This window comes from Natrix helvetica, assembly GCF_964273705.1.
Source record: "Natrix helvetica genome assembly, chromosome: 2".
Lineage (NCBI taxonomy): Eukaryota > Metazoa > Chordata > Lepidosauria > Squamata > Natricidae > Natrix > Natrix helvetica.
The window spans coordinates 14,251,855-14,265,034 of NC_138552.1; the positions used below are offsets into that span (position 1 = coordinate 14,251,855).

The 13,180-nt window shown below is 42.2% G+C and overlaps 1 protein-coding gene across 2 annotated transcripts in view; it reads right to left on the reverse strand.

Moving 5' to 3' along the window:
• The window catches only part of CCDC68 (coiled-coil domain containing 68), a 56,077-nt gene that overhangs the window by 28,684 nt on the left and 14,213 nt on the right, over positions 1-13,180 (reverse strand). For both annotated transcript variants that reach the window (XM_081942041.1, XM_081942042.1), the window contains exons 2-3: positions 3,185-3,324; positions 1,054-1,140 (exon numbers count right to left, since the gene is read on the reverse strand). In XM_081942041.1, the coding sequence (XP_081798167.1) occupies positions 1,054-1,140; positions 3,185-3,324 (227 nt within the window). The remainder of the gene's footprint in view (positions 1-1,053; positions 1,141-3,184; positions 3,325-13,180) is intronic.

A 13,180-nucleotide genomic window follows, 5' to 3' on the forward strand; every position in this document is an offset into this window, starting at 1 on the left:
CTAACTACTGCACCACCATGGCTTTACGCCTGCTTCCTGCCCCATCATGCCTCGCTCCACTTATCTTTCAAGGATTGTCTTTGCCAAGAAGAAACACCTTGCAGGCTTCCTATAGAAAAGCCGCTTGGTAATATTCTAAAGTAGGCACCATTTGGGGAGCAGCCAGAATTCTTGTGATTCAAAAACCGCAAATGCTGCCAAAATGGTGCCCACTTCCTGGATGGCACCAGGTGACCTCTGGATAGGAAGGCCACAAAAGAAGCTCAGCTGCTTGCCTTTCTGAAAGAGGAAGAGAATTGAGGATTTGGGGGGAACGGGGGGGGAACTAGAGGGTAATCAATACTTTTGGTAGCATTTGTGTCTATAGCAATAGTATTTAGACTTTTATACCGCTTCACAGTGCTTTACAGTCCTCTCTAAGCAGTTTACAGAGTCAGCATATTGCCCCCAACAATCTGGGTCCTCATTTTACCCACCTCAGAAGGATGGAAGGCTGAGTCAACCTTGAGCCTGGTGAGAGTTGAACTGCCAAATTTCAGACAGCCAGCAGGCAGCACAAGTAGCCTGCAGTACTGCATTCTAACCACTGCGCCACCATGGCTCTTTCTATCTACTTATCCTTGGTCACTTCAAAGGAAAGAAAAATAGGATAAACTTAAAGGATAGTGTTGATTTGGTAAGTCTGTAGTATGTTGAATGCCAGGTGAGAGTGGATTGGTCTGACTCCTCAACTTAGAACTGAGGAGAAACTTCCTGAGAGTCAGAACAATTAATCAGTGGAACAGCTTGCCTCCAGAAGTTGTGAATGCCCCAACACCGGAAGTCCTTAAGAAGATGTTGGAAAGCCATTTGTCTGAAACAGTATAGGGTTTCCTGCCTAGGCAGGGGGTTGCACTAGAGGACCTCCAAGGTCCTTTCCAACTCTGCTGTCGTATTGTATTGATGAACATAATTTGGCTACCGAGTGGCTATCACAAATCTGAAGGACATCCATGCTATTGTGTAGAACAGATCTACCTTATTGGTCTGTACGACATAGAAAATCTTTCATACCTTTGAATCCAGGGTGCCATTTGCAATCCTATGGTTCAACTCCTTTTTATACAACAGAGGCTGAACTTTTGCTAGCGTGGAACGGATCTGCAAGAGAGAAAAAAATCCCTGAAATGTTTATGGTTTTTAAGAGGAAAATGTCTGAGGTAAAGAAAACACCAAGAAGCTGTTTTAATGTTTATAAATAATGTAATACCAGTCGGGAATACAGGTAGGCCTCGATTTGCAACAGTTCATTTAGTGACCGTTCAAAGTTACGACGGCACTGAAAAATGTGACTTATGACCATTTTTCACACTTAAGACCTCCATAGCAACCCCATTCTCATGTAACCAACGTTCAGATGCTTGGCAAGTGGTTCATACTTATGATGGTTGCTGCATCCCAAGGTCATGGTCCTCTTATGTGACCTCCTGACAAGCCAAATCAATGGAGAAATCAGATTCACTTAACAACCGTGTTACTAACTTGTTGACTGTGGTGATTCACTTAACAACTGTGGCAAGAAAGGTCATAAAGTGGGGCAAAATTCACTTAACAAATGTTTCACTTAACAACAGAAATTTGGGGCTCAATTGTGGTCGTAAGTCGAGGACTACCTGTAACGTATTTTAAATATTATAACAATTGTAAATTCTCTGTTTATTTACTGATGATTTATTTTCCATACACTTATGCCCTCTTCCCTCTTCTTTTTTCCCTTTCCATGGCTGTTCATTTTATTCTTTAAATGTTTTTTAGTTAAAATTAAACAAACAGAACTGAAAAATCTCAACCTTTTGCTCACAGCAGGAACCCAGATTTAAACTGCACGGCAAATCACTATCTGGGCTCTGTTTGAAGACATGCATTAATGACCTCTTTAAAAAAAACAATCCTACTGTCAATTGTCCATCCTTTTTTTCTTATATTCAACCCGGATCTGTCTTCCGGTAACTCCCCCCAAATTATTTTGTAGCTTGCATGCTGGACAATGAAGGAGGTGGTTATATTTCCGCCACTCAGTTATTAATTCTCAAGACTAAACATACTTCTTCCTAGTACGACTTGATTTCCAGACTTCTAATATTTTAATATTCTAAGATCCCTAGTGCTGCGTAACGGGGTGAGCCCCAGAGGTGGGATGCTTCCGGTTTTACTACCGGTTCGCTTCGCACGCATGCCAGACGTACACTGCGCGCACGTGCACAGTTCAGTGTACATTGTTCTCACGCAAGCACAGAACAATTTACAGTGAACTGCGCACAGGCACACAGTACTAAACAACATGTGCGCAATGGCAGTGGCGACCAGGGAATTGGTTCAGGGGCGTGGCCAGCCTGGGTCGCTGCTGGTTCTGTGACCCAGGCCAAAACACCACTACCGGTTCAGCCAAACCGGGCCGAACCGGGAGCAACCCACCTCTGGTGAGCTCCCTTTACTTGTTCCAGCTTCTGCAAACCTAGCAGTTCGAAAGCAGATAAAAAATGCAAGTAGAAAAATAGGAACCACCTTTGGTAGGAAGGTAACAACGTTCTGTGCACCTTCGGCATTTAGTCATGCCAGTCACATGACCACTGGGATGTCTTTGGACAGTGCTGGCTCTTTGGCTTTGGAATAGAGATGAGCACCTCCCTCTAGAGTTGGGAACGACTAGCATATATGTGTGAGAGGAACCTTTACCTTTCACTTTAATATTGTTGATCTAAACCAAGGGTGTCAAACTGGCGGCTGGTGGGCCGATTGCGTCATGTGCAGGCTACACCTACTGCAGCTTTGCAAAGGAAAAAAAAAGTTGCAATATGTCGCATGGCATCAATGTGACGTGGCAGATTTGACACCTGTGATCCAGACATCATATGCAAGTCAGTAAGTGGGGAGGGGGGGACACTAATTATCATTGCTAAAACACTTTTCTGGATAAAACACATGAACTGAGTTGTGTGGGTAGGTACACATACACACAGTCACACACACACAACTCAGTTCACAGGTTTTATCCAGAAAAGTGCTTTATCACTGACAACTAAAAGGATCTTAAATAACTAAGCTGACATTCCTTGAGATCTTGGACTGTCCATCCCAGACATTTAGGGAAACAGCATAGACCAGAGTATCTGGTTTTGTTACGTGTTCATACAAAAATCCATACCTTTTTAATATATTCTGTTTCTTCAATAATCTCGGACAAGTTAGATCCACAAAAGAGGAAACGTTCTGCCGTCTCTGTATTTTTTCTCAGATGATGTGTCACCACTAAGGTGGTAGACATTATCCAAGTTTGGAGATAATCTGTATCAAAAGACCACAGATGAATTTAAAAATAAAATCTACACATGGCAAAGGCTCAGACTCCAATCAGTAGACCAAATAAACAAACCCTGTGTTCTGATCTAGGCTTCCCTCAAAAAGCACGAAGTAGAGTCCCGGCCCCGACAAAACCGCTTTTATTAAACGCATGGGAATTCTTCTCATTCACATTCAGCAAGGCCTGGCAAACAGTCTTTCAAAGGAATATTTATGACTACAGACCTTATCTATCTTGGAAAGCTGCCATGTAAATATTTTCCAAAGGGGGTGCTGTGCAAGGAAAGACTGGGCACAGAGTCTCTGAGATTCACGGACAGATTTTCACACTCCTGAAACGAATCTAACTACCCAACGAACTCATTGTTTCCTGCAAAAGCCTTTTGCTCCTCTTTTACTTCCTATGGGAGGGGCCAATCACCTCCCACCTGTGACTTTACTCCCAAGTCTACCCTGATTTCTGAGTTGTTCTCTTCTTCTGGCAGCTCTGCGCATGCGCACACTGGGAACAGGCTCCAGCTATTCCTCTGCCTCACTGCTGTTTAGCTCCATAGGTACCTGATCACTGCTAGACGGTCTCGGGCCTATCTCTGCCTCCGACGCAGAGCCCTCGCCTGAGCCTTCCCCAGCCTAAAGGGCTGGCCCATGCTCCTCCCCAACCTCCTCAATGTCAAACTCTGGTGCCAGCTGTGCTGGCTACTGGTGGGCTGTAGCACCCTGATGAAATGTGTGACACAACAAGAAAAGGACAGACTACTTCAAAGCTTGGTAAAAATAGAGTACAGGTGGCTCTTGACTTACAAGCACAACTGAGCCCAACATTACTGTTGAGACATTTGTTGAGTGAGTTTTGTGACTTTTTTGGCTACATGTTGTTAAGTGGATCACTGCAGATGTTAGCTTAGTAACATGATTGTTAAATAAATCTGGCTTCCCCATTGACTTTGCTTGTCAGAAGGTCACAAAAGATGATTTGGGGACACTAAGACCATCCTAAATGCATGCCAATTGCCAAGCATCCCAATTTTGATCATGTGACCATGGAGATACTGTAATGTTGTAGGTGTGAAACATAGTCATAGGTCACTTTTTCAGAGTTGTCGTAACTTAGTAATGTCATTAAAAAAACTGTTGTAAGTCAAGGATTAGTTGTATATTCTGAATTAGTAAAAAAAAAAAAAAGGACTTTCTCAGTTGATTTCCCAAGTCCTTGAGTTTTGTTTAAAATGTTTAGGAAAGGAGTGAACAATATATGACCGTCCAGATGTCTCTTCCTGCCACATTGCTGACCATGGAATTAGGAGCTGGTATTCAAGAGCATGTATCATCCATCCACCTCTGGCTTAGGACCATGATAGACCTAAAATAATAACCTCTTCCTTTTGTCTTCTGGTTGTTTTTCAGAGTTAAATAAAAACTACCCTCTTCAGTTTATTAACTTTGATGGCTAGTCCTACTATTAAGCTGGGTGAGATGACTAACTGAAGAGGTCAAACCTGGGAAGAACAGAAGTATTGGTGAACCATTTGCTTTTGTTGAAGGACAGAGCTGTCTTAATGTCTTAATACCTACAAATGCTGATCAGAGAAAGGTCCAAACAGAACCGGTCATCTGTCATTATATTTTGAATTAGAACAGCAAACACACACAATGGCAACTGGACTGAAATATAAACTATCCTAAGATACACTTTATTATATAGAACCATCTTTATTATAAAACCCAGTTGTAGTGAATTCCGCAGGGGCTTCGCTGGCTATTATACAATCTAGGGAAACAATGAGCAATTTATTTGGCCAACACATCAGAAAACAACACAGATGTGAAATCTGATTGTGTCACAAAAATTTAGACAGTCTTCTGCTTCCAGCATTTAAATGCACTTTTTAAAGACAATGTTAGATATGGTCAGATAACTAAATCAATAACATTTCTATTCTGTTCTAAAGACAACATTATTAAACATTTATCTCTAAAATATACTTCCATTTTCCAGCAATTTGAATTACGATGGTTTATTAAAAAAAAAAAGTTATTATCAAGTTTATACTTTGGTTTGATGCTTGTAGAAATGATCAACATTTTTTAAAAAAACTAAAAACCTATTGAAACAATAAAACCACTCTACTTAAAATAAAAAATAAAATAAAATATTGTTAATATAATTAACGCTTGGCCAAAGCAATGCATTTCTTTTTTTTCCTAAAACCTGGGAAAGGAAAAACAACTTGAAGCTTGCAACAGCCATCACTTACTTTGTCCCTGATTGTCAGGTCTGTGTTTATTTAATCCAGGAATCAGGATACACCCTACGCTGATTAGTTTTAACCTATGACCGTGATGGCGAACCTATGGCATGAGTGCCAGAGGTGGCATGCACACCCTCCCTGTGGGCACATGAGCCATCGCCCCAGTTCAGCTCCAGGCACGGGCGCCTCCCGCCAGCCATCTGGTCTTTGGGTCTCTACCGCACATGCACAGGGAGCATATGCGGTGGGATCATGCGTGCATGCAAGGGGGACAGGGTGCATGTGGGGGATGGGGCACATGTGGGGTGCTATGCATTCATACACAGGGGCGAATCGAATGCAGAGATGCTGCATGCACCGGGGCTTGTGTGGTGGGACCACGTGCGCATGCACGGGGGGCATACGTGCATTCTATTTTGGTGATTCGTGTGTGTGTGTGTGTGTGTGTACTTTGGCCACTCGGTCTGGAAAAGCTTAGCCGTTACTGACCTATGACTTTGTGCTTCATTTGAAGAAGAAGACTATTGTCATTCTCAGAATGAAAAAGATCTATTCTTAACTGGAAAAATAACTCACCTGCTTGATTTAATAAAATGTTCTGGGGGGGGGGTTGGTATCTTTTACACACACACACACACACACACACACACACACACACACAAGCAGGGACAATAATTTATCATCTACATTGATGGTGACAATTGCCAACAGTAGAAGTCACACCCAACAACATTCTTGCAAACAACTTCTGATAAGAAGTTGAGGAGCAACACGTACTAGGTATTTTTCTTTCCCTATGACCTCAACCTAAATAACAACATCACATTTAAAATAGCATCCTAGGAGGTGATGAAGGTACATATTAGAACCAGTTTGGTCTAGTGATTAAGAGCCCAGGATGGAAAGCGAGAGACTGTGAGTTCTAATCCTGCCTTAGCCATAAAAGCCAGCTGAGTGACTTTAAGCCAGTCACTCTCAGCCCAACCCACCATGCAGGGTTGTTGTTGTGGGGAAAAAAGAAGAGAAAGGTATATTGGCAGTGGCGGGATTTCAACCAGTTCACACCTATTCGGGAGAACCGGCTGTTAACTTTCTAAGCAGGTCAGAGAACCAGTTGTTGGAAGAAATCTCCTTTTGTTTTTTCCCACTTTACGGGGCTAATCCTGTAAGGAAGGCAGGAAGGAAACATTCTGGTGTTGTTTCTAGCCTGATCTTTATTGCCCTGCTTACAGAAACTGCCTCTTCCATTAACCCTTATTACATTGTAACAGCTAAGGCAAAGCGCCCATCGACCTGACTGACTTTGAGTTGGCCATGCCTACACGGTCACATGACCACCAAGCCACGCCTACCCAGTTGGTCATCAGGGCAGAGAACCGGTTGTTAAATTATTTGAATCCCACCACTGTATATTGGATATGTTTGCCGCTTTGACTGTTTGTAAAAACAATAAAAATGGGATAGAAATAAAGAAATACTCTATACGTTAGTGAACATTTAGTGAATGCCAGATAGCCTCAACCTTGTTGGTGAATGCATACATCTGGAATGAAAAGAGCATGTTAAACTGCTTGTCATAATGAGTGCAGCTATGGCAAACACGGAATAATAATAATAATAATAATAATAATAATAATAATAATAATAATAAGAATAAGAATAAGAATAAGAATAAGAATAAGAATAAGAATAAGAATAAGAATAAGAATAATAATAATAATAATAATAATAATAATAATAATAAGTGTTTGCCATAGCTGCACTCATTACAACAAGCAGTTTAACATGCTCTTTTCATTCCAGATGTATGCTGGAATGAAATGAATGTATTATTATTATTCAATTGTATCACAGCAGCCAGTTGTTTTACCAGATTTGGCATTGATTTATTATTATTATTATTACTATTATTATTATTATTATTATTATTATTATTATTATTATTATTATTATTATTATTATTATTATTATTATTATTATTATTATATGATTGTATCACAGAGGCCAGTTGTTTCGCCGGATTTGGCATTGATTACTTGTCGGGCCCCACCCAGGGGCCTAGGACGTCATAACGTATTTTCGTAATATATGTGTGGATACAAGCAGTGCAGCTTTTTGCATTTGACTGATGGTGATTTTGTCAAGTTTTAACTGTTTTAAATGTAATTCCAGTGCTTTTGGAATAGCACCCAGTGTGCCGATTACCACTGGAATTACCACTGCTGGTTGTTGTTGTTGTTGTTGTTATTTTACTAGAAAACAAACAGGCAAGTTGTGCCACATTCATCATCCTTTCTAAGAAGACATTTACTTTTCAGGTTTACTTCTTCCCCTCTGCACAGTCCAGGATTACTTTGAAACCAAGTGCTATAGAGCCATTAATTTACTTGCTAACAACAGCCTGGATATATGCGAAGCCTAAAAACTAGTCCAAGTTCCTTTGAAAATACTGTTTTGCTTCTAAAGATGCTATCTATCCTTTTGTGTGTGTGGTGCTGTAACTAAAAGAATCTAAACAAAATCAAAGGACTTGTCCCATTCAACACCATCCCAGAATGCAGAGTTCCCGATATGCCATAATGGATTTCTTCTGAAGTAGAATAGATTTAAAATATAAAATATGGAGCATCTGGAGAACTTTCCGCCCATTTTAATGAACAAAAAAAAGAAAAGAAAAAACAATGAACAAGTCTGTTAATTCCTCTGGCTGAATTTTCTTTGGGAAGGAAATACATTTCTTGCAATTTACTATCTCATGGTGCCTACAGCTACAGTGCTGATGTTTTGAAAGGAAACCTTTCTTTCTAGTCCTTGAATTATGACCACAATTGGAACTGGAACTTCCATCACTAAGCACCGCAGTCACTGAGCCATGCCTGGGTTTTTTTTTTGTTTTTTGTTTTGCTGTGGTTGTTAAGTGACTCCAGCTTCCCCCATTGCTTTGCTTGATGGAAACCAGCTGAGAAGAAGGTCCCAAATGGCTCTTACATGACCCCGGGATGCTGCAATCTTCATAAATATACAAGTTGCCAGTTTTGATCACATGATCATGGGGATGCTCGTAAGACCAATCACTTTTTTCAGCAATATCATATTTACAAACGGTTGTTAAACAAATGGTTATAAGTCAAGGGCTTATACATGTGCAGGAGAAAACAATAGCATTTAGATCAGTATCATTCTGAGATCTGCAAATTTATCCCTGGAAGATGTGTAAGGAATCTGGTGCCCACGGGCCTCAAAATGTCTACTGACATCTCAAGTCCTTGGAGGCTTGGAGGACAGGAAAGAGGAGAGAGGAGAGGGGAAGGAAGGGGAGAAGTGAGGAGAGGGGAGGAGGAGAGGGAAGGAGAGGAAAGAGGAGAGGGGAGGGGAGAGAGGAGAGGAAAGAGGATAGGAGAGAGAGGAGAGGGGAAGGAAGGGGAGAAGTGAAGAGAGAACAGGAGGGGAGGAGGAAAGGGAAGGAGAGGGAAGAGGAGAGAGGAGAGAGGAGGGGAGAGGGGAGAGGAAAGAGGAGAGTGGAGAGAGGAGAGGGGAAGGAAGGGGAGAAGTGAAGAGAGGGGAAGAGGGGAGGAGGGGAGGGAAAGAGAGGAAAGAGGAGAGAGGAGAGGGGAGAGGAGAGGAAAGAGGAAAGGGGAAAGAGGAGGGGAGATGAGAATGGAGGGGAAAGTGGAGAGAGGAGGGGAGAGAGGAGAGGGGAGAGAGGGTAGGGGAGAGAGGAGAGGACAGGAGGGGAGGAGGAGAGGACAGGAGGGGAGGAGAGAGGAGAGGAGAGAAGAATGAAAAGGGGAGGGGGAGAGCAGAGGAGGGGAGAGGAGAGGGAAGAGAGGAGTGGAGTGGAGAGGGGAGAGGAAAGGAGGGGAGGGGAGGGGATAGGATAGGAGAGGAGCCATGGGTTCCAATTAAATTGAAGTAGAAGTCAACTGGACACCAGGAAGAATATGTCTACGATAATGGCAGGGTCTGTGTTAGGAAGTGGTGGGTTTTCCCAAACGGAGGAATTTAAACTACAGATGGCCATCTGTGGGGCTCCTGAAGTAATGGACAGAGGAGGTAGAACAGGCAAGGAAAGCCTACAAGTACAACTACAACTACATTTACCATTTCACTTCTGTGGGCCATGTGATCTTTATCTAGAAGACTGAGAAGCCAATATAGGTAGTCCTCAACTTACAGCCATTCATTTAGTGACCATTTGAAGTTACAACAGCACTGAAAAAGTGATGTATGATCATTTTTCACATTCACGACCACTGCAGCATCCCCACAGTCACATGATCAAAATTCAGGTGCTTGACAACTGGCGTGTATTTTTGCAATGTCCCAGGGTCATCTTTTGCGACCACCTGACAAGCAAAGTCAATAAGGAAGCCAGTTTCACTTAATAACTGTGTTACTAACATAACCACTGCAGTGATTGGCTTACCGCATGGTTGTCAAAATTGCATTGTCATGGCGGTGTCATGTGATGTGTTGCAACTTTCCCCCCCTTCGCTAAACCGCATGGGAATGGCAAGCATGTGACGCAACTGGCCCGCGGGCTGCGAGTTTGACAGCCCTGGCTTACCAGCTATGGCAAGAAAGGTGGTGAAATGGGCAAAATTCATTAAACAACTGTCCTGCTTAGCAACAGAAATTCTGGGGTCAATTGTGGTCATAAGTTGAGGACTGCCTGCAGTCATTGGCAAGACTAAAATAAAATTATATTATCTCCAACAAAACTGGGTCATTATACAGGTCTGCTGGCATAATATTATCAGGCACATTGTCAAGAGTTAGCAAATATCCACTCCACCCCTGAATGAAACAAAAATTTTCCTTTGACATACTTTCTATTGGCAGCCTAATGATTCTTCAGCTACATTACTATAAGTATTTTTCATCTAATAGTATTCTGAACAGGTAGCCTATACATATACTTTGAACAGGTAGCATGTGTGTGTGTGTGTGTGTATTTGTGAATATGTACACACACAGAGAGACAGAGAGACAGACAGACAGAGAGACAGACAGACAGACAGACAGGCCAGGGATGGGTTGTGGCAGGCACCACTGCCTGTTCATTCGTGTGCATACTGCAGGCGCTTGATGTGCTCTGCGTGTGCATGCGCAGTGCAATAAAAATTGCTCTGCGCATGTACGGAAGCGAAAAACAAGATGGCGGCACCCAGTTCAGGGGTGTGGCAGGCCTGAGCTGCTGCTGGTTCCAGAGACCCAGGACGCCAAACCACTACTGGTTCAGCTGAACTGGTCCGAACCAGTAGGAACCCACCACTGATATAGACTACCTGTTCAAAATACATATATACATATACATATACATATACATAAACATAATGTGTGTGTGTCTGTGTGTGTGTGTGTTGCATTTGTGCTGATAAATAAATAAAGGGAAACTAGTATAGATCTATTTCAAGCTATTTAGCTCTCACCTGCTAGCCATAGTTCAATTCCCAGTAAGGGTATGGCTAGCTGATGAGAGCTAAATAGCTTGAAATAGATCTATACTAGTCTCCCTTTATTTATTTATCAGCACAAATGCAAAACACACACACACACAGAGAGAGAGAGAGACACTGAACTACCTGTTGAATAGGTTACCTGTTCAAAACACTATTAGGTGAAGCCTACCTGAAATAAAGTAGCTCAAGAAACATTAGGCTGCCAAAAGAAACTATGTCAAAGGAAACCATGTTTGGAATGCGGTAGGTCATATTATTGCTGCCAGATTAAAGGACCTGTTCTGCTATTAGGGGAAAAGACGCTGCCTCAGATGGCAAATTCTTCATGAACCTTCTTCTCCTTCGACATTTAAAACCATTGTGAAGTCCGCAGCTGCTATAAAATGGCCCAGGTTTGCCATACGGTGACCCTGTTTGCTATCTTCTTTGATGACAGAAATGACAGCATGTGGTTGAATCACACATGACCTGGAAAAGCTAGGAAGATTCCCACCCTAAAAAATGATATGGTGATTTATCCGGAGTAGATTCCTGCAGTGCCAAAGCGATGCCTCGTGATGATGTAAATCACTACTCTGAAATGATTTCTGTTATCTAAATAACCCCTGAGAAGGGGTTGTATTTTAAAATGAGAAATTGCTCCAGAGATAAGAAAAGAGACAGAAGTTTTTCAGGGCCATCAGAGGAGGCAAATGCTCAACTTAATATTACTTCAAACAGAATATTTGTTCCTAAATTATTTATTTATATTTGTATATATTAGTTTGATAAATAGTTCAAGACAGCTCAGATATCCAGAATGCCTTCCTCCTTCAATTTTCTCCACAATAACCCTGTGAGGTGAGGTGGGTTGTTTGTGTGTGTGTGTGTGTGTGTGTGTGTGTGTGTGTGTGTGTGAGAGAGAGAGAGAGAGAGAGAGAGAGACTGGCCCAAAGCTACCCAGTTGCCTTTCATGGCTAAAGTGAGACTTGAACTCATGGCCTCCTGCCTTCTAACCTGGTGCCTTAACCACTAAACCAAAATGGCTCTACTCCTGAGCTCAGGTTTACAAAGGAAAACAGGATTGCAGAAAATATAGAATTGGTGCTGCCACTTCTATATTTCTATGTTGTTTAGCCTTAAAAACAATTCTCATGTTTTTCTGCTCCACCTGAGGCTTTTGCATCCTTCTCAGCAGTTGGATATGCCAATTCTGCTTGTGCAGCTATGCCATTAAGCCTTTAGCAGCTGTGTGTCATCTTGTACAAGAGGCTATTAAGGGCTGAATTCAGCCTGTCTTTTACACGTTTACCGACATTTACCCTATGACAGCTGGCTTAGCCTCACCCAGAAGATGCCCGCAGTGTGTAGTTAACAACATCAAGGTGGCAGCTGCGACGGTGCCATCAAAGCTCCACCCTTCTTAAAAATGTGCCATGCACATAAATAGCACCATTGTGGGGGCCCCTCCCACCTGGGCTTTTCTTGCCACGCCTTGTGGACAGCCCTGTATTCCAGCTGTTTATGCGTCGCTCATATCCTGAAGATTATGAGTAGGCCTTAGCATCCTGGAATAATCCTAGCCACAGTTTAAAGATAAAGTGAGTTTAACTGTTGAGTCGGGCTTTAATTACAGTAAGTCCTCGATTTCCAGTCAGACACTTAGTTACAACAGACCTCCCACAACTATTTGTGATCCTGTTGTCTCAAAGATGCTTTTTCAAGAGGTAACTGGACTTTGTTGATTTTTTTTTCTTTGAAGACTTTTCGCTATTTCATTCAAGAAACTTCTTCAGCTCTTCCATTCCCCACCCTCCAGCCAGAGCTGAAGAAGCTTCTTGGATGAGAGGTGAAACGTCTTCAAAGAAAAAAAAAACAAGAAAGTCCAGTTGCCTCTTGAAAAAAAGCATTTCTGGGACAACCATGACCTGGATGACTGAGAATCTCTGTAGACCAGGGGTGTCCAAACTTGGGAACTTTAAGACTTGTGGACTTCAACTCCCAGAATTCCCCAGAAGTCCACAAGTCTTAAAGTTCCCAAGTTTGGACACCCCTGCTGTAGACATTTAGCTATGCATTTTGGGATAAACACACTTTGAATGGTGTGGGAGTATGGATGGATTTCCAGAAAAAAAAAATTGCAGACTCAAG